At 38.1% G+C, this 22,361-nt stretch overlaps 1 protein-coding gene across 3 annotated transcripts in view; it reads left to right on the top strand.

Moving 5' to 3' along the window:
* The window catches only part of IQCA1 (IQ motif containing with AAA domain 1), a 164,418-nt gene that overhangs the window by 64,013 nt on the left and 78,044 nt on the right, over positions 1-22,361 (top strand). For 2 of the 3 annotated variants that reach the window (XM_025404696.1, XM_025404695.1), the window contains exons 7-8: positions 1,685-1,769; positions 17,794-17,919. In XM_025404696.1, coding sequence (XP_025260481.1) covers positions 1,685-1,769; positions 17,794-17,919 — 211 coding nt within the window. The remainder of the gene's footprint in view (positions 1-1,684; positions 1,770-17,793; positions 17,920-22,361) is intronic. The other variant, XM_025404697.1, reaches the window with a different exon arrangement.

Here is a 22,361-nt window from a genome sequence, read left to right as displayed (position 1 = left end):
ATGATTTTAGAAAATTTGTATTCACTCCCATGAGTTGGAGAGGTTCCCATGACTTAGACCTTCCATTATAAGATCTGTGGTATTATTAATGAATGCGATTTTCAATATGATGAAATGTATCAACTGTGGGAAGACCCACATAATTCTGCAAACCATTGTTTTCCAGTGACCAAGACCTGAGGACACAAAATCATGCATGGGTAAAAGGTCTATTCCAGGCACAAGACAGATCCACGGATTTTCATGTGACAGGGAGGGAGAAAGTTTGTTGATACGGGTTCAGATTCCACATCACAGCTAGCCTATAGGAAGCTACTAGTTGTCTAGCTGTGGTGTAGTATCAAAGCAGAATATTCACAGTTAGCTAAAAGGGCTATTAAAATACTTCTTCTTGCTCTGTGTACTCATCCATGTGAGGCCAGATTTTCTTCCTATATTTAAACCAAAACAAAAGATTTCCACAGACTGAATGCAGAAACAGATATAAGCATCCAGGTAGTTGCCATTCAGTCAGACACAAAAGAGACTTGAAAAGATGCAAAACTGTGACACTCTTCTCGCTACTCTTTTCTTTTAGTTTTGGAAAATATACTTATTATCCATAAAATGTTATTTGTGTTAACATATAATGAGCTTACTTTATTTTTAAATTAACTAAAATATATATTTTATAAATTTCTAAGCTTTAATTATTTGTTTATTTTGGAGATAGGATCTTGTTCTGTCACCCAGTCTGGAGTGCAGCGGTGCAGTCATGGCTCACTGCAGCCTCAAACTCCTGGACTCCAGTGATCCTCCCACCTCAGCCTTCCAAAGTGTTGGGATTACAGGTGTGAAACACTGCACCCAGCCAGATTTAATATTTAACACAGTAAATTATCGATAGCTGTAACTTATCTAGCAACAACTCTTTGGGATCCTCAAAAATTAATAAGAATATAAAGGGCTTCTAAGGCCAAAAGTTTGGGAACCAGTTTCTTAAGAGCCATTTTAAACATGGTGGTCACCTCTAAACCTCAGATTCTGTACTTCTGTGAATTAATGGAACTAACTTGGCAGGTAGTCTTACGTACAATAAATATAACTTTCATGTCAAAGTCAGTTTCTTTTAAGAATACTAACTACCTACCCCTTCTGAAATTCTCAACACTAAATTTCAAAGTCTGCTTTTTTAAAATGTGGTTATGGAAAAATAATACTATTTGGAACCCATAAAACATAGGGCCTCAGACTCAACTAAAACCTAAACCATGGGTGGGTATTTAACACGGTATTACTAACTGTGTAATTTCGACAACTCTGTCCTTCTGTTTAGTTTCAAAATCCTGTGTTTATTCTCAATTTTAAACAGGAAGAAATGATTTGTGCTTCTGTCTTCATTCTTAACTCAAACACAGAGCATCTCAACATTTAAAAAAAAAAGGAAGAAAAAAAGTACAAACTGTTTTAAAGAGAGATGTTTGCATCAGACTAACAATTCTCTAGAGGAAAGAAACCTGCTACTGAATGCCATCAGTACCTTCAGTTTCTTCAAGACACCATGCCCGGCCCTTGATTTACAGGGAACCCTCCACCCTTAATGACCATCACTCATTTAAATGAACATAAGCAAATAAATTAAATGGGGTATATAACAGGAGAGGACTTCATTTCTATTTTAATTTGCTATTTTTTTTTCCTGTAGAAATTTAACCGGGACATTTCCTGACTACCCTGACATTGAAGAAGGAGGCTCAGCTATTATTTTTTCTAACAAGACCATACAACAGGTACAAATATGCTTGAGAAATGAAGTGTAAATGTATCAAATGGCATTTCTTTAAACTTTAAAATTAATGATTTTATAGCCTTACTGGGTCTCGTTTATTTTCCTATACATATTTACATGGAAATACTTTTGGGTGTTCATGATTGTATGTACTTTCATGTTTATTCAAAGTGAGTTCTTTTTTTTTTACCCATCTTATCTTTGAAGGAGATGTGATGATGTGTGAAGGTCGTTTTCTTAGTAAATTCTGAGTAGGTTGGCTGCAGGAGCCCTTTGTGTTCTGGTCCCAGCTTCCCTCTCCCTCTCATCTCCATGCCCCACCCCCTCAGCAGGCCCTTGGCTCCAGCAGTCCACTCACCTGTGCTCCTGGCTCATGCCGCTGCTCCTTTGGGTGTGCCATGCTCTTCCTGAGTTCTGGGCGCCTTCCTGCTTAGCTCCTGCTCCCCTGTCAAGACCCAGCTCCTTGTCTTATTAATGTTTTTCGAGTGAAACACCTTTGATCATCTCTGTAGATGCTTCGGTGACATTTGATGAAATTGACATTTAAAACTATTTTTTTTAATGTCTTCATAAACTAGGAATAGGAAAATTCTTCTTAGCTTCATAGTATTTAGCATAGAAACCAAGAGAAGATTTGCATTATACTCAATGACGAGGCATTAGAGGCATTGTCAGAGTGAAAATCAATAAGGACAATTTGTCTTATCTCCTGAGTAAAATTTTCCCCAACTGCCCACAACCTGGGTGACTAACCCTTCCTCTAAAGCCCTGTGCTATTAACATCACTTATTTGACGTTTACCCTACGCTACTTCACATGGACACCTTTCTTTTAATGCAGGGGGCCTTCAAACATACAGCATTTTATTTGAATTTCTATTAAGCTGGTTCACCATTTACAAGCTTGTATCATAACATTCATGTGCATGCTTTATCTCTTCCTTAGCCTGTCAACTTCTCCAGAGGAAGGACTTTTAATTTGCATATGTAAACATTCAACAAATGTTTGCTGAACAAAAGAACAGAAGGCTTATCTTCTCCATGAGATTATAAACCTTCTAAGGGCAAGAGCCATATTTTAAGATTCTTTAAAATCATAGAAATGAGTGCATAGTAAGTGCTCAATATATATTTCGTTTTTCTTAATAATGATAATATTAATTTTACAGCCAAGAGAACATAGTCTCTAATTTTTTAAATTAAATTAAAAATGTTTTCTTTTTTAAGGAAATAAAATTGTTAGGTTAAATCTGTTGGAAAAAATGTCAAAATCAAGAAAAGAATAGTTGCTATCAGAACTATTAGTGAATATTTCCTTGGACATTCTAAAAAATGCCAGACAAATAAGAAAAAGGAAAGAAGTGATAAATGTTTTAAAGTGAGAATTTTATCATTGTTTTAAGATCATGTAATTATCTCCCTAGGAAACCCAATACATTTAACAAGAAATTATATTGACAAATTATACAGAATTGAACAGAATTACACTGACAAAATCTCACTGAAGAAGATAAAAGAAGACTTGAATGATATACTGAACAATTATTCATCTGGATAAAAAGACTCAATAATATAAAGTATTATACGCACTTAATACTTTAATTATACACACAAAAGTATAAATACGCACTTTTTATTATTCTATGAAGTTAATGCAATTCCAGTTAAAATCAAAACAAGTTTTTATTGACATAATTATTTTCAAGTATCTGAAGAATGAATGCACGGAAATATCCCAAAAGATGTTTTTAAAACTGTAATAGGGAACTTTCCATATTGAAATAAAACAAATTATAAACAAATTCCACAATGCTGGAAAATGAATAGACGGATAACAACAAAAATAACAGATAACATTTGTTGGACAAATATTCTGTGCCAAGTACCATGCAAGCACTTTATATAAGTCAACTTATTTAATTCTTCCAAACTACAAAGATAAAAAATTTGGCCAAATTAGTTGTGGAGCTGAGATTCAAACTCAAGGAATCTGACTTTAGAATAGTGTGCTCAGAAACTTAGTCGGGTATATGTATCAGAACTCAGTAGTATACTGATGACATTTCAGATAAATGGGGAAGGACAGACTAATAAATAATACTATTTAGTAATAACTGGCTCACCATTTGGCAAAATCAAGTAGAGCCTTCCTTATTATACAAAACAAATATCAGATGAATTAAATATTTACATGTAAAAATGTTAAGCCACAAATTACTTAAGAAATTGTTTGAACTGGAGAAAAGTTTCATAAGCATGGCACCCTAGGCAAACACCATGAAGAGACTCTGCCCATATACTTAACTACATAAAACTCAAACAGCAAAATGGCCAAAAAAAAAATCACAAATGAAGTTCAAGTTATATGATAACTGAGGAAAACATTTGCAACATATGTGATAATGGGTATTTTTCATGTATAAATATTTCTCAGAAAATAATAACAAAAATTGGAACATCCCAATAAAAAAGAAGGCAAAGAATATGAACAGGAATTTAACATAAGAAAAAATTTTAAAACTCCCTGACAAATAAATGTATAAAGTAATGTTGCCATATCTCTTTTCACCTGTAGGACTGGTAAAAATTTTAAGTCATTGTAATGACTGGAGTTGGTATGCATGTGGGAAAAAGTCACTCTCATACATTGCTACTGGATATGTAAATTAGCATGACATTTTTAAGGAACATGGATCAAATGAATATCAAAACTTTTCATGTGTATGTGCTTTGGCTCATAAATGCTCTTTGAGGAATTTATACTAAAGAAATAAGAGAAGTTGTCATAAGTCAGAGGTCAACATCCTTTTTTTGTAAAGGGACAAACAGTAAATATTTTAGGTTGTGGCACATACATTCTCTCCTGGCTCTACTCAACTCTGCCAATATGGCATTGATATGCTTAGTCTCTGTGTCCCCACCCAAATCTCATCTCAAATCCCCATATGTCAAGGGAGAGACCTGATGGGGGTGGTTCCCCCAGACTGTTCTTGTGGTCGTGAGTTCTCACAAATCTGATGGTTTTATAAGGGGCACTTCCCTCTTTGTGCTCTCTCTCTCTCTGTCTCCTGCCACCACGTAAGACATGCTTGCTTCCCCTTCCGCCATGATTGCAAGTTTCCTGATGCCTCCCCAGCCATGCGGAACTGTGAGTCAATTAAACCCCTTTTCTTTATAAATTACCCAGTCTCAGGCAGTTCTTTATAGCAATGTGAGAATGGACTAATACAGGCATCAGAGAAGCCATAGACAACATGTAAATGATGGGCATGGCTGTGTTCCAGTCACACTTCATTTCAAAAATGGGCAGGCAGCCGGCCAGAGCTGGCCCATGCACCATAATTTGCTGACCCCTGCCATGGATGCTGTTCACGTCTGCCTTGTTTATTGCACTGACAAAGAAGAAAACAGCCTGATGTTCTTTAACAGGGAATTCGTTAAGTAACATAAAGTTCTCTGCAGCAGTAAAAACCAGGCTGTCGCTCAGGGTTTCAGGACTTCAAGGGACCGACCCTGCTGTCGGCCTCCCTTTGTCCCTGTGCTCCCCTCCAAGAGCCCTCAGAGTTAAGCACACAGGAATTGCTCTTCCTTCACTTCTCCATCGGAAACCAACCTCCGCTCCCAAAGGCTGCCTCAGCCCTCCACAGGACTCCTCCCTCCTCCACTGAATTCCATGAGCACTAAATATTGACCCTATTATTTGGCAGTTTGTCAAGCCCTGCCTTGAGTGATTGTCATTTTGATTTGGAGTTGTTTCACTTTTTTTATGTGTTTAGGTGTTGTCCCGCCAGCTAAATTGCCAGGCACAATTTGTGTCTTGGAAGTCCATGGCAAACATCCAGACACATTTTATGTTCAGTTAGAAAGGTAGCGATTATAGGATTAAGAATGTTGGTAGAACATCTAAATTGCCATGAGAAACATTAAAAACTACTAGTCAAAAGAAAATTGAGAATGTCTGGTTAACACATTGAGAGAGAACAGAGGAGACCACAAAGCAGCTTAGCCTTGAAAGACAGATGATTGAAGAGTCAGAACGGCATGGTGATTACAAATCACAGTTCCGCCACACACTAGACCTGCAACCTTAGGCAAGCTTCATCCCCACACCCGCCGATTCAGTTTTCTCATCTGTAAGTGGAGGTTACTGGCAACACTTACCTCCCTGCACTGAGGTAATAATTAAATGAGACAATACATGTGAGATACTTAGAACAGAGCTTGGCACGTTGAAACCCTTCAGAAAATCATCACAGTTGTTACTAATGTTAATAGTAGCAGTAATAGTAGCCATTGTAGCCATAGTATGAAGAGAGAGTAGACCAAGCATTATTATCATTATAACAGTGTACGTACCAGGTGAAATATATAGTAATAAAACACAAAAATAATACAAATACTTTTTTTGAAATGAGCATAACATTGATACAAAACCCAAAAAGAAAAAATGGAACAACAAAAAAAGACACAGATCTGTCTGCGTTATAAGTATTAACACAAACATTTTAACTAAAGTATTAGCACACTAAAACCAGCACCACATTAAACTAGTAAAACACCACAAGTGGTGATTATTCCAGGATGCAAGAATGGTTTGGGTTAAGGATGTCTGTGAATGCACTGCCTTGTATTAAAAAATCCAAAAGGGAAAACCATAAGTTCCTCACTGTGGAGGTTGCAAGGGCATTTTACAAATTTAACATCCATTCTTGATATTTAAAAATAGAACTCTACAAAAATGGAATAGATGGATACTTGTTGAACATTATAAAATATTTCTTAGTTCAAAACCAAGTGTCATGCTTAACGAAATTCACTAGAAACATTTCCACTAATGAGTGTCAGGAAAAATTCAAGAATAGCCATCATCACTACTATTATTTAACATGGTCCCATAGGAGCTACTAAACAATATATCCCCTTTCTAGTGTTCTAAAGGGGAACGGAAGAGGCAAATGATCACCTTTTGCACATATGTTCAATATTTAGAAAAGCATTGAATAACTAAAGAGCAAAAAAGCAAAGAGAATAAACTAAAAACTACTTTAAATAATATGAGAAGCAAGAGGGGGTGATTACAAAATTAATATGCAGAAAGCAATCGCTGTTGTGCATACAAACAGTAGCTAGCTAGAAAATATAATGTAAGAGACCATTTACAACACCAACAATGCAAAGATAAAATGCCCAGGAATAAGCTTAATGATAAACGTACACTCTACATGAAGAAAAGCTTACAACACTCCTGAGAGATGTGAAGAAATGGAAAAGCATATCGTGCTCTTAGGTAGGAATGCTCAACACCATACACACCTTGACTCCTAAACATCATCTATAAACATAATATGATCCAAATAAAAATACCAATAGCATTATATTGGGGCATTGGCGGGGAGGACGCAGGGAGGATGACCAAACTAAACTTTAAGTAGAAAGCAAATAACCAAGAATAACCAGTGGAATTTGGAAAATGAAGCATAATGAGGAGGAACTAGCTTTGCCAGGTATGAAAACATATTCTTAGGAGCCCACTGGCACAGACAAAAGGCTGAAAAGGCACATCAATTGAAAAGAACGGAAAATCAAGAAATAGACCCAAATACATATGGAAATTTATAATAAAGACAGCATCTCAAATGTGAAAGGAAAAAAAGGAAATAAATGGTATAAGAAGAGCCAGGTGGTCATCTAAGAAAAAAGAAAATTAAATCCCTAACTCTTTATACTTTACTTTGGAATGATTCCAAGTAGATCAAACACTTACGTATAAAACAAAATAAAAACACAAAAGGACTAGAAGAAGCTAAGAAAGAAATATATCATAACCTTAGAATGGGAAAGATCCTTCTAACTATGGTGCAAACCCAGGAATCATAGCAGAAAAAAATTGATAAATTCAACTACACGCACAAAATTGTTTTAATCCTACATGGAAAAAATGACCCCAAGTAAGGGAAATGACAGATGACACCCTGAGAGAATTTTTTGTGATAAGTATCACAGACAAGAGACCTTTCTTCTAATATGCAAGGAACTCCTACAGCTCTATAAGAAAAGATTAATAACCCAATACAAAAATCAGCAAAAGGATATGAATAGACAGTTCTCAGAAAGAGAAAACTCAAATGAATTCGAAACATAATAAAAGATGTTCAACATATGAAAAGATGAACAACCTCACACATGTAAGAGAAATGCAAATTAAAACTACACTGACAGATGAAATTGATCAATTGAATCTCAACAAAATGCAAAACTTTTGCACTTCAAGAGATACCATTAAGAAAATGAAAATACAAGTAACAGACTGGGAGAAGATATTTGCAGAATACCTACCTGCTAAAGAACTTACAGCCAGAAAATACAAAGTACTCTTACACCTCAATAAGAAGACAGTTCAATCAAAACACAGGCAAAAGACTTGAACAGACAATTCACAAAGGAAGATATCTGGATGGCTAGTAAGAACATGAAAAGATGTTCAACGTTATTAGTCATTAGGGTAATGAAAATGTGGATGACGATGTGGAAAAATGGGAACCCTCATACATTGCTAGTGGGAATATAAAATGTTGCCACTCTGGAAAACATCATGCCAATTTCTTAAAAGTAAAATATAAATTTACCAAAGGACGTAGCAATTCTTCTCTTAGGACTCTAGCCAAAAGAAATGAAAACATATATCCACACAAAAACATTTGTAGATGAATGTTCATAGCAGCATTACTCATAATTGCCAAAAATTTGAAACAACTCAAATGCATATCAACTGGGGAATATGGTAAAATATGGTATATCCATGCAACTTAATATTATTTGGCAATTAAAAAGGAACGCACATCTGATACATGCTACAACGTGAGTGAACTTAAAGCATTATGCCATATTAAAACATTATGCGATGTGAATGAAGCCAGACACGATGGACTATATATTTTATGATTCCATTTATATGAAATGTCTAGAAAAAGGAAACCTGTAGATACAGAAAGTAGATTAGTGCTTGCTTGGTGAGATACTTTTGTTGTGTCCCCACCCAAATCTCATCTTGAATTGTAGTTCCCGTAATGCCCATTTGTTTTGGGTTGGACCTGTTAGGAGGTAATTGAATCATGTAGGCAGTTACCGTCATGCTGTTCTCGTGATAGCGAGTGACTTCTCACAAGATTTGATGGCTCTATAAGGGGCTTTTCCCCCTTTGCTCGACACTTCTCTTTCCTCTTGCCATGTGAAGAAGGACCTGTTTGCTTCCCCTTCCACCATGATTGTGAGTTTCCTGAGGCCTTCCCAGCCATGCGGAACTGTGAGTCAAGTAAACCTCTTTACTTCATAAATTACTCAGTGTTGGGTATTTCTTCATACCAGCATGAGAATGGACTAATACACCTGGGAAGGGGAGAGAAAAGGGATTAGCAATTAATGGAAATGAGAGAATCTTATTGGGGTGATAGAATGTTCTAAAACTGATTTATGGTAGTGGAACACAACTTGATATACTTGCTGAAAAATTATTGAATTGCACACTTGAAATGAGTGCGTATATGATATGCTTCGATAAAATTATATTTTGAGAAAAGAAAACAGGCACCAGGCCAAATTTGACCCTGAGGCCAAAAAAATGATGGCTGACTTAATAGGCAGTAAAGTGTACTTTTAACTTTGGAAGATTTTGCTCAAGTTGATGAACAGGAGCAAAATAAATTCAATACTGGCTTCTCAAAAAAAACGAAAGCAACTACATTTCTACCCATGTAACTGGCAAACAAGATGCACCATGACAACGAGCATATGGGGAAACAGGCCCTCTCCTACGCTGCTGGCAGAAGGGTAAATTGACACAACCCATGGTGGGAAGTTTAACAGTATTACAAATGTGCGTACACTTGATCCAGCATTTCTACTTTAAGGAATTTATCCTGCAGATATGTTTACCACCTGCAAAATGATATTTGCATGCATTTATTCATGGCAACAATGTTAGTAGTAGCAGATTACTATTAGAAATAACAGCAGATTACTGTTAGAAATAATCTTAATCTTATTTGGTAGGGGAATGACCAAATAAATTGTTACAATACACCTTTAAAAAATGAACCGTGAAGCTCTGTATGTATCACTAAGGAAAGATGGCCAAGATATATTATTAGGTGACAAATGCAGAACAAGAACAGTATTATAATATGCTAACATTTGTATAAAATGACAAGTTGATGTTTGTAATGTGCATTTGTGTGTGTACATGTGTACATCTGTGTGCACTTGGAAGATTTTGCTATAACTGAAGAGTGCAGGTAAAATAAATTTTGTATTGGTTTAAAAAAGAGACAACTTCTACTTTTCACCCATACAATTGGCAAACATAACACAACAATACCAGTGTGCTCTGTGTGCGTGTGTATTATATGTATATTTGCATATATGTGTATAAAGTGTCTTTAGAAGCATATCCAAAGTATTTGGGTTGATTTTTTAGCAAATGTATTATGATCAGCCACACACTGGAAGTCACCACAAACCCCAGTGTCCTACTTAGCCCAGGACTCCTGTAGACTTCTGCTGAGGAACTCAACAGCCCTCAAGACCACCACACAACCACCTGCAGCTTTCACCACAGAGGACCCCTCAGGGTTTGTTATTCATGAACCCCAACAGCATATTCTGCAGAAGTTCCTACAGTTTTCACAGCTGAGGAAACCAGCTGCCTGCACAGAAGCAGTGGACCTCCCTCAGTTTTCACCACTGAGGACACTGCATTTCTTTTCACCTTCACAATCTCCAGGTGCCTGAGTCTCCCGTCCCCCGCTGGAGCTACCCAGAGCAACATGACTGCTCCTGCCACAGTGACCCCAGCCCAGCGACCCACCCAAGTGGCCCTCATGTTCCCTAGGTGCCTAAGTCACCACATCTCCTTGAAATCACCCCAGATACTGCCTCCACAGGTCCTCTGGGCCAGGGACCCAGAGCAGCTACTGCATGTATGCTAGAAAACAACCTTGGAGCCCCCTACCACAGACTCCAACCTCACCACTGCATGCACTCAAGACTAGCTCCTGTAGCCAGACTATTGCAGTAGCTGCTAGCCTGGCCCCCCCAACTAGGTGAGCATAACCAGTTGGCCATGCCCTCCAGCTCCTATCCCCACACTATGCTTGTTCCCAAAGCTGGTCCCTGTAGCTACATGTGCATGCATCACTCCAGCTCAGCCTGAAGTTGGCCATGCACGCAGATGGTGTTGCTGGTCTGCAGCTGGCCTCTGTAATTATGCATATGCCCCACTGCTACATGTGCACCTGCAGCTGGCCCCAGCCACAAAGGACTAAGCAGGTGCCAACATCACAGACTCCAGCTGCCTGAAATGGCAAGACTGAATGCTCCCCCAGATTTGGAGTCACCACATGCCCCAACACTTGGTACCTCACAACACTAGACCCAGTGCTACAGTGCCCCCGGCATGCCTCTGTCCCTCAACCCTGCTGCCCACAGGTGAAGGTCTTTCCTTACCAAAGCCAGTCTATAAAGTCTGGAAGAGGTGACTACTTCTTGAAATTTGCAGACTCATTTATAAGACTACATGAAGAATCAGGGAAACATGATACCACTAACAGAACACAATAAACTTTCACTAACTGACCCTAAAGAATTGGAGATCCATGAATTACATGACAGAGAATTCAAAATAAGTATTCTAAAGAAGCTCAGCAAATTACAAGACAATACAAATAAACTATTTAATGAAATCTTTAATGAAATCAGGAAAATAATACCAGAACAAAATGAAAGAAGGATCTACAAGACAATCAGAAAGTAATAAACAAAGTGGCATCAATAAGTTCTTCCTGTCAGTAATTATCTTAAATATAAATGAATTAAATTCTCCAATCAAAAGACATAGCATGGCTGAATGGATTTTTAAAAAATTATTCAACTATATGCTGCATACAAGAGATTCACTTTACCTTTAAGGACACACATAGAATGAAGGCGAAGGGATAGAAAAAGATATTCCATATAAACTGAATCCAAAAGAAAGCAGGGGTAACTATAATTATGTCAGACAAAATATACTTTAAGTCAAAAACTGTAAAAAGGGCAAGTAAGATCATTATATAATTATAAAGAGATCAGTTCATCAATAGAATGTAACAATTGCAAATGTATGTGTACCAAACATCAGAGCATATAAATATGAAAAACAAATATTAATAGATCTGAAGGGAGAGAGAGATTATAATACAATAATAGTAGGGAATTTCAGTACCTCACTTTCAACAATGAACAGATCATTCAAACATAAAATTAATAAGGAAACAATGAACTTGAACTGCACTTTAGACCAAATGGACCTAATAGACATATACAGAACATTTGATCCGATAGCAGCAGAATATACATTCCGTTCAAATGCTCATAGAACATTCCCCAGGACAAATCATAGATTCAGCCACAAAACAAGCCTTAACAAATTTAGGAAGATCAAAATCATATCAAGTATATCTTTTCAGACTGCAATGGTGTGAAACCAGAAACAATAAAAGGAAAAATCTTTGAAATTTAACAGATAGAAATTAACAACATGCTCCTAAAACAACCAACGGATCAAAGAAGAAGTTTAAAGGCAAATTTTAAAATATCTTGAAACCAATAAAAATGGAAACACAGCATACTAAAACCTATGAGATGCAACAAAAGGAGTACTAAGAGGAAAATTTCTAGCAATAAAAACAACCTAACATCATGCCTTAAGGAACTAGAAAAAGAAAAACAAACTATTATTAAGTACGAAATTAGCAGAGGAAAGAAATAAAGATTAGAACAAAAATAAATGAAATGGAGCCCCAAAAAAACAACAGAAAAGGTAAACTAAGAGTTGGTTTTGTGAAAGATAAAATTCACAGACTGTTAACTAGACTAGGAAAGAAAAGAGTCAGACAAATAAAATTAAAAATGAAGGAGGAGACATTACAACTGATGCCATAGAAATACAAAAGATCGTGAGACTACTATGAACAATGATATACCAGCAAATTCATTAGCCTAGAAGAAATGGATAAATTCTTATACAACAACAGGACTAATCACAAAAAAATAGAAAATCATAGTGAGTAGAGAAACTGAATCAGTAGTCAAAACCCTTCCAACAAAGAAAGGCCCAGGATAAAATGGCTTCTTGTGTGAATTCTACCAAACATGTAAAGAACTAATACCAATGCTTCTTAAATTCTTCCCAAAAATTGAAGAGAAATAAATACTTCCAAATTCATTTATAAGGCCAGCATAAACCTGATACCAAAACCAGACAAGACACTGAAAGAAAAGTATAAGCCAATATTCATGATGAACATAGATGCAGAAACCCTCAACAAAATACTAGCAAGCCAAATTCAAGAGCACATTAAAAGAATCATTCACCATGATCAAACAGGATTTATCCTTGGGATCCAAGAGTGGTTCAACCTATCCACATCAATCAGTGTAATATACCACATTAACAGAATGAGAGATACAAATCATATGATCATTTTAATAGATGCAGAGAAAATATTTGACAAAATTCAGAACTCTTTCATGATAAAAACTCAACAAATTATGCAGAGAAGGAACTTAACACAATAAAGACTATGAAAACCCCACAGCTAAAATCATACTCAATAGTGAAAACTCTGAGTTTTTCCTCTAAGAGCTGGACAAGATAAAGATGCCCACTCTTGCCACTTTTATTCAACCTAGTACAGAAGTCCAGCCAGAGCAATTAGGCAAGAATAAGAAATAGAAGGCATCCAGATAGGAAGGGAAGAAGTGAAATTGCCTGTTTTTGATCTTGTATGTAGAAAAATCCAGAGGCCAGGCGTGGTGGCTCACGCCTGTAATCCCAACAGTTTGGGAGGCTGAAGTGGGAGGATCACTTAGCACAGGTTTTCGAGAATAGCCTAGGCAACAAAGCAAGACCCTGTCTGTATTAAATTTTTAAATCTTTTTAAAAAGAAAAAAGAAAACCCCAGAGACTCCACTAAGAATACTATTAGAACTGACAAACAAATTTAGTAAAGTTTCAAGATACAAAGTCAACATACAGAAGATCAGTAGCATTTCCATACACTAACAGTGAACTTTCTGAAAAAGAAATCAAGAAAACAATCCCATTTATGGTAACTTTTTTAAATTTAGGTATAAATTTAACCAAGGAGTTGAAGAGTCTGTATATTGAAACCTGCAAAACATTGATGAAATAATTTTAAGAGGACACAAATAAATAGAAAGATATCCTGTACTCATGAATTAGAAGACTTACTGTTGTAAAAATGAGCATATTACCCAAAGTGATCTATAGATTCAATGTAATCACTATCGAAATTTCAGTGACACTTTTTCACAGAAATAGAAAAAAAATTTCGAAAATGTATATGGAACCACAAAACACCTCAAATATCCAGTTAATCTTGGGCTAAAAGAACAAAGCTAGAGACATCACACTTCCTGATTTCCAAATATATGACAAAGCTACAGAAAGCAAAACAGCGTGATACTGGCATAAAAACAGACATAAAGATCAATGGAACAGAAGAGAGAGCCCAGAAATAAACCCACACACTACAGCAAATTGATTTTATCAAAGGTGTCAAGAACACACAATGGAAGAAAGATAAGTCTCTTTGATAAATGGTGTAAGAAAACTGGATATCCTCATGCAGAACAAGGAAATTGAACCCTTATCTCTCACCATATACACAAATCAACTCAAAATGAGTGAAAGCCATGAATAAAAGACCAGAAACTATAAAACTACTGTAAGAAAACATAGGGGAAATCTCCATGACATTGATCTGGGCAGTGATTTTCTGGATATGACCCCTAAAGCACAGGCAAAAAAAGTAAAAGTAGACAAATGGCATTGCACCAAACTAAAAAACTTCCGCACAGCAAGGAAACAAAAGAGAAGAGTCAACCTATGAATTGGGAGAAAATATTTGCAAACCATACATCTGAAAGGCGTTAATATCCAAAGTATATAAAGAATTTAAAGACTGCTATGGCAAGAAAACAACCTAATTTAAAATTGGACAAAGGACGTGAATAGACATTTCTCAAAAGAAAGACATACAAATGGTCAACATGTATATGGAAAAATGCTCAACGCAACAGACATACGCTAATTAAACAATGAGAGATTACCTCACACTTGTTAGGATGGCTGTTATCAAAAAGACAGAAGATAACAAATGTTGGCAAGGATGTGAGAGAAGGGACACTTGTACACTGTTGGTGGGAATGTAAATTAACATAGGCATTATGGAAAACAGCGTGGAAGTTCCTCAAAAAATGAAAAATAGAACTACCATATGATCCAGCAATCCCACTACTGAGTATGTATCCAAAGGAAATGAAATCAGTGCATCAAAGTGATGTCTGCACTTCCATGTTCATTGCAGCATCGTTCACAATAACCAAGATACGGAAGCAACCTCAGTGTTCTTCAGTGGATGAATGGATAAACATAATGTATTTGTATGTACCCAGTGGAACACTATTCAGCTTTAAAAAAGAAGGAAATTTCTGTCATTTGTGACAACATGCATGAACCTGGAGGACATTATGCTAAGTGAAATAAGCCAGGCACAGAAAGACAAATACTGCATGATCTCACTTATAAATAAAATCTAAAAAAAAAATTTAACTTACAGAAGCAGAGAGTAGAATAATGATTAACAAGGTTGGGAGGGGAAGATCAGGGAATGGAGAGATGCTGGTCAAAGGGTACAGAGTTTGCATTACACAGGAGGAAAAAGTTCTGGAGATGTATTGTCTAGCATGATGACTATAATTAACAATATTATTTTGTATATTTTTTAATTGCTAAGAGAATATATTGTAAATGTTCTCATCACACAAAAAAATGCTAAGAATGTAAGGTGATGGACATGTTAGTTAGCTTGACTTAATCATTCCACAATGTGTACATATATCAAAACGTCATGTTGTGTACTGTAAATATATTAAATTTTTGTCAATTATGCCTTAATAAAAAATAAACATAAAAAGAGAAAGTGGATCTTCTTGGCTGGTTAATAGTATGGGGAGGAAACCTTTCACTGTATATTATGTATTTATGTATAATTACTCTTTCGTAACTTTCGAATTGTGAACCATGAAAATGTAATACTCAAAAATTTAAACTAATAAACTTTAAAAGGAGAGAGATGAAATAAACCATTTAATTGGTAAGACTTTAAAAGGCTTAACTGATAAGGCCACAGTGAAATGTATACTCCACAAATAAGGATTTCATCTTTTTTTCAGCTGCTCGTATTTTATATATCAGACTATTCTTTTTAAGTCTTTACATTTCTGAAAGTTTTGCAGTTTCTAAGGTCCAAACGATGTCTGTGTTCCAAGTGCTCCAGTGCAATGAAGAACTGGGCAGCCACACCTTGATTCTGTGAGTCGAGATGAACCTTTGTCTGTTTTGTTTTGTTTTGTTTTGTTTTGTTTCATTTTGAGGCAGGATCTCACTCTGTCGCCCAGGCTGGAGGGCAGTGACTGGATCATAGCTCACTGCAGCCTCTACCTCCCAGGCTCAGGCAATCCTCCCACCTCAGCCTCCCAGATAGCTGGGAGTACAGGTGTGCACCACCACGCCTGGCTAATGTTTTGTATTTTTTTGTAGACATGGGGTTTCATCATGTTGCCCGGGCTGGGAAAAGATCATTTTTGCATGGCCAAATATGTGCACAACACATGCTTCACCTCTCTCCTTTTTCCACACTAGGATAAAACAATATTAGCCCTTGTCTCCCCACCCCCAATTTTTTAATTGCTCCATCTTCAAAGGCAACTGCTGTACTTAATTTGGAGTAGGTCATTCCCTTACATTCCTTTGTACTTGGACTACATGTGTATGTACCTGAGACTGGAGTATGGCTTGTTGGTTTCACTCTGTGCATTTTGTACGATGGAGTAAGTTGACATGTATTCTTATGCATCGTGCCTCTTTTCTCCCTGCGTTATGAAATTCACCCTGGTTAGTGCCACCTGAATCCCAGCTCAGCTACTCACTAGCTGTGTGTCCCTGGCTGGGATACTGCACTCTGTGTGTCCCAGTTCTCTCATCCATAAAACGGGGCAACAACAGCAATCCCCGTGCGTCTGGTGTAGCAGCGAAGGAGTCTGTCTCCGGGAGACTCTCAGAAGCTTGCCCGGCGGATCCTAAGTGCTGTGTACGGAGATGCTGGCTCCATTTTAGAGCTGAGGATACTGAGTCTCAGAGAGCTTATGCAGCTTGTCTTGGCCACATGACGAGTGATGAGCAGAGCCCCGGGGGCCAAACAGGAAGTGTGTCCTGTCATTGTCACCTTTATATCTCCTGGAATTCACAGCTCTCTGTGGCAGTGAGTGCTCAGTGAACACTGTTGTATTGAACTGAATTATATGTTTTTTTTAAACAAATGTATAATAGTTCTGCAGTGGTGCTAATCCTATGTGAACTGGATGCTTTTTAACAACTATTTTATAATTTAGGAGGATAAAAGGTCTTTTGTCACTGTAGGGAATATCAATGAAATCACTGGTGAAAGAAACCAACTCATGAAAATGGAAGTTATTGCAAGAGTGGCTGTTGCCATCAGAGCCTGGCAGGAAACAGTGGCATCCTCCCCCTGGATTTTGATGAGTTGTGGGCAGGGCTGGCACATCCAGCGGTTGCTGAGACGTTGAGGAAGCTGTGGCCTCCCCTAGAGTTTGTGGAACCTCCAAGAGCTGGAGCGGGTGGAATTAGGGAAGGAATTGGGCTCTGAAATGTCCAGACTCTCTCTCCATCTACACTGAGGTTGCTGCCCCCTACTCACGAATCCAGCTAAGGGTAGATGGCAGGCAGGACCCCCACCATACCCCACAAGGGGTCGGCCTGCAGGGTCCAGGGCCAGGCAGAGAGGAGATACTGACCAACACAAATACTTCCTTCCAGACAGGAAAAACAGTCCTCCTCTCGATAGGGATCTGTGAAAATGCTATGATTATTTTGGTTTTCACTAGGTTATTGAGGATATCATTGCAAACCAAGAAGAAGAAGAAAAAAACGAGAAGAAGAAAAAGAAGAAAAAGGAAAAACAACCTAAGAAAACCAAAAGACAAAAGAAAGGAACCAAGGAAAAAAATAAGGTAAAATATTTGTATAAATTTTAGAAATTTGATTTCATTTTCTTTTTAGTGACTTTTTTGCTTTGGGTCAATGAGATATTTCCAAATCTGTTGGGATTGCAGCCATTTGTTTCCTGGAGAAACCATGTTATCTACCAACAGGTTTTCAATTTTTAAATATTGATCAGCAATCCATTGCCACATTTTCTATAACTTGTAAGTATCAATTAGGATCAATCGTGGTTTCAACACTCAGATACCTCACATGTTGATTCACATATGTGATAGCTTTAAGTTTTCCTTCCTCAGAATAAATTATCCCGCTTTTCTTTCCTCAGTGGTAGAGAGAAGTAAAAATACTTAACAAACCAAGTAAATACTGGAAAGTCAAAATAATCATACTAATTTAACCAAAATGTGTTCATTCACATTTATCATCTAGCACTGATATCTGGATATATTTTAACAGAAGTATTTGTTACTAAAGGAAATCAGAGTTCACACAGTGTCATATTGGGCCCGTCCTTGCCTCGTGTAGGGGGTTTGGAAGTGGAGGTGGGATGAACTTGCCAATAACTGGGGGGATCTTCATGGTGAAGCCTGCAGGAGAAGTGCACTCTCAGGGCTCATGTGTTCTCAGCATAAACTCTTTCTATGGGAAACGGATCTCAGGCTTGAAGATGGTCTCATCCTAAAACATAACTGTTTGAAGTAGACTATAATTGCAGTCAGATACCACTTCACGGCTGACCAAAATCCAATCGGAATCAGCTTGAAGAGTGGATCCTTAAAGACATTTATGCAGCCAAGAAACATATGAAAAGAAGCTCATTATCACTGGTCATTAGAGAAATGCAAATCAAAACCACAATGCGATACTATCTCACACCAATTAGAATGGTGATTATTAAAAAGTCTGGAAACAACAGATGCTGGCAAGGCTGTGGAGAAATAGAAACACTTTTACACTGTTGATGAGAGTGTAAATTAGTTCAACCATTGTGGAAGACAATATGGCGATTCCTCAAGGACCTAGAACCAGAAATACCATTTGACCCAGCAATCCCATTACTGGGTATATACCCAAAGGATTATAAATCATTCTATAAAGACACATGCACACGTATGTTTATTGCAGCACTATTCACAATAGCAAGACTTGGAACGAACCCAAATGCCCATCAATGATAGACTGGATAAAGAAATGTGGCACATACACACCATGGAATACTATGCAGCCATAAAGTGAATGAGTTCATGTGCTTTGCAGGGACATGGATGAAGCTGAAAACTATCATCCTCAGCAAACTAACACAGGAACAGAAAACCAAACACTGCATGTTCTCACTCATAAGTGGGAGTTGAACAATGAGAACACATGGGCACAGAGAGGGGAACATCACACACCGGGGCCTGTTGGGGAGTAGGGGGCAACGGGAGGGAGAGCTTTAGGACAAATATGTAATGCACTCAAGGCTTTAAACCTAGATGATGGGTTGATAGGTGCAACAACCTATGTGACAAGCCTGCACGTTCTGCACATGTATCCCAGAACTTAATATTTAAAAAAAAAAAATCATGATCCCGCTGTTACTCCAATCTGCATCAGCTCTCCAGAGTGGATCGGTAGAGGTTATGTGACCCAGCTCTGGCTCAGACAGCCACAGTCATGCTCCTCATGTTCCAAGGATGGTTCTGACCAGCACGCAGACTCGCGAGCTTCTGCGTGGGAGGAGCAGCTCCGAGGGTCTGGCAGACCGTGTCTGGGAACCCTGGTGCCAGGTCACAGTGGGAGAGAAAAGGGACAGCCTGTGCAGTCAAGTAGGACGAGCTACTTGAGCTGAGTCAGAAGTTACGAGCAAGGGAGAAAGGGTAATGGTAAACATAAAATCACAGCCCCCAAATCTGGCATAAACTCACAGTATAGGCAATGGTAACAAAAGCCAACATTTTGGCCAGGCATAGTTGCTCACACCTGTAATCCCAGCACTTTGGGAGGCCAAGGCAGGCGGATCACCTGAGGTCAGGAGTTCGAGACCAGCCTGGCCTACATGGTGAAACCCCATCTCTACTAAAAATACATACCTGTAATCCCAGCACTTTGGGAGGCCAAGTCGGGTAGATCACCTGAGGTCAGGAGTTCAAGACCAGCTTGACCAACATGGTGAAACCCCGTCTCTACAAAAATACAAAAATTAGCCAGGCGTGGTGGCAGGTGCCTGTAATCCCAGCTACTCAGGAGGCTGAGGCAGGAGAATCGCTTGAACCTAGGAGGCAGAGGTTGCAGTGAGCCAATAAAGTGCCACTGCACTCCAGCCTGAGTGATAGAGTAAGACTTTCTCTCAAAATATATATATATAAATTTTAAAGTAAATAAATAAATAAAAGCCAACCATGTGTTCAAAGCGCTGGGCATGACTGCGGCTGGCCGGCTGAAGGCAGTCGTTCATTTCACATGCTTGGCTCCTGCACTGTGACCCACAGTGGATCTTCCGTCTGCCTCCATTTGTCTTCATCCCTTTCTTTAACCACGTTCCACTGATGTTCACTGAATGAACAAAAGAAAAGAGACCCCTTACTGCTCATTTGGGGCCCAACCCAATTCACTGGCAGTAGACGCTGAGTTGGGCCCCTCGGATACCCCTTTCGGGACCAAGGCACTCAAGCACCTGGCTCCCCACATGCCAGTGCTGACACTCACAGCTAAATCCCACCCCAGGAATTGCTACAGTCTAAGGGTGCCACTGCAAGCAAGGTTACACCCCTTCTGGGGCAGCCTGCATCCAAGGATAGTCATGTGATAGTACCAAAACCCAGCCCCTCTCCTTGCCTGGACAACTCCGAGGGTTCTCCCAGCTGGGATCAGCTGACAGCTCTCTTGCAATTGCATCACAACTTAGCTTCTCCCTCTGCCCTGGGCTGCTTCCCTCCCTCTCTTCTTTCTGGCTGGTGTTCCCAGTAGACCACCTACATCCATCTCCATCTGAGTGTTTCCAGGGAACCCGATCTGGGAGACCGCCTAGGGCCCTATTGTTCTGTCTGTACCCCAGAAGTTCTAGCTTGTTCTGGAAAAAAAATAAAAGCCCCCTGAATACAGTTAATTTTAAAAATCATACACTTACTCTACAAGATAATTTTGAAGAAGTGCCTAAGAATAAAGAGAATTGGAAGCATTCCAATTTTATTCTAAGAATCTCTTCCTCTAAATATGCACGAGGGAGTTTTATACTTGCAAATTAAAAATTCGCTGTTAGTGAAGCTTGTTCCATATAAATCTGAAATTACCAGCTACACAATCTGGTCTTTGTTGGGTGAAAGTATTTTATTAACTAGCTATTAAAGAGTCACTTAACGATGAAGAGTTTTGAACAAAAAGCAAAGTTTGAGAACATCAGCATTTATGAAATGCTTGCAAATGAAGGGGAAACGCCTTCAGAATCAGAAATGAAATTTTTCATGAAAAATGCAGATCTGCATAGTGACAATGTGATTATTAAAAGAAGAAAGGGTCATCTCTAATAAATATTGATATATTTAAGTTATGCTGCTATACTTCTTAGAGATCACATTACCTTTTCCAGAGACTTTTTAAAAGTCTTACTCTGGTGTCAACCCTAGAGAACCTCAAACCATTCCTGAGACCAGTTATTCAAATCCTTTTGTGAGAATTGACATTTTGACCTAGAGCAAAAGGCACTCTAATTCCTCGTGGTTAGAGGGCACGGGAGAAGACAGAGGAAAGCAGTTCTGTCTAACATGTCTGGTTGCTGACTTATCCCAGCCCTCGCAGGGCCCAGCTGCATGTTTGTTCTTTCAGTATTTTGATAAGACCACATATCAATTGCCAGTTCTAGATGCATAATCAGAAAACTTGGAAAAGACCTTATATTTAAAAACTGATAGGATTATCTGAATATTTCAACTAACCTCTTTAAATGGAAAATAAGTTATTTTCTAAATATCACACAGGTAGAGAGCTAAAAGCTTTGCAAGTCCATGAGATAGTTACAAATTAACATAAATATGAAAAAATCTATTATAAGTGCAAAAAAGTCATGAGAACTGCTGAACGTTTCGGTTCAATTTCACAATGAATCAGTGTTTCTGTGTGAATTTCCGATTTAATGCAGGGCTAGTGGAGTGGGAAAGAGCAGGGTTGTCATGGTGGATCTCTGTAATTGTACACAAGACCATTTTAGAATAAAACATCTTGTTATTAGTAATCTTGCATGCATTTGATCTTTTCATCAAGAAACTTGGAGAAACAGTTTAATGTTTAAAAGATGAATGTTTTCATTTCCTCATTTGGATCCATCGGAGCCCCTCCATACTGAGATGCCGAAAGACAGAAGAAAACAGAACAGTCTGGGATGTTCGTCTTCAGCTCAGGGCTAGTGGAAGAGAAAACACAAAAGCACAGTAGTCCTGCCCAGTGGCTCGCACCTGTAATCCCAGCACTTTGG

Source organism: Theropithecus gelada, chromosome 12, assembly GCF_003255815.1.
Source record: "Theropithecus gelada isolate Dixy chromosome 12, Tgel_1.0, whole genome shotgun sequence".
Taxonomy (NCBI): Eukaryota; Metazoa; Chordata; class Mammalia; order Primates; family Cercopithecidae; genus Theropithecus; species Theropithecus gelada.
Note: the sequence above shows the minus strand (reverse complement) of the source record. Positions and strands in the feature narration are given on the sequence as shown.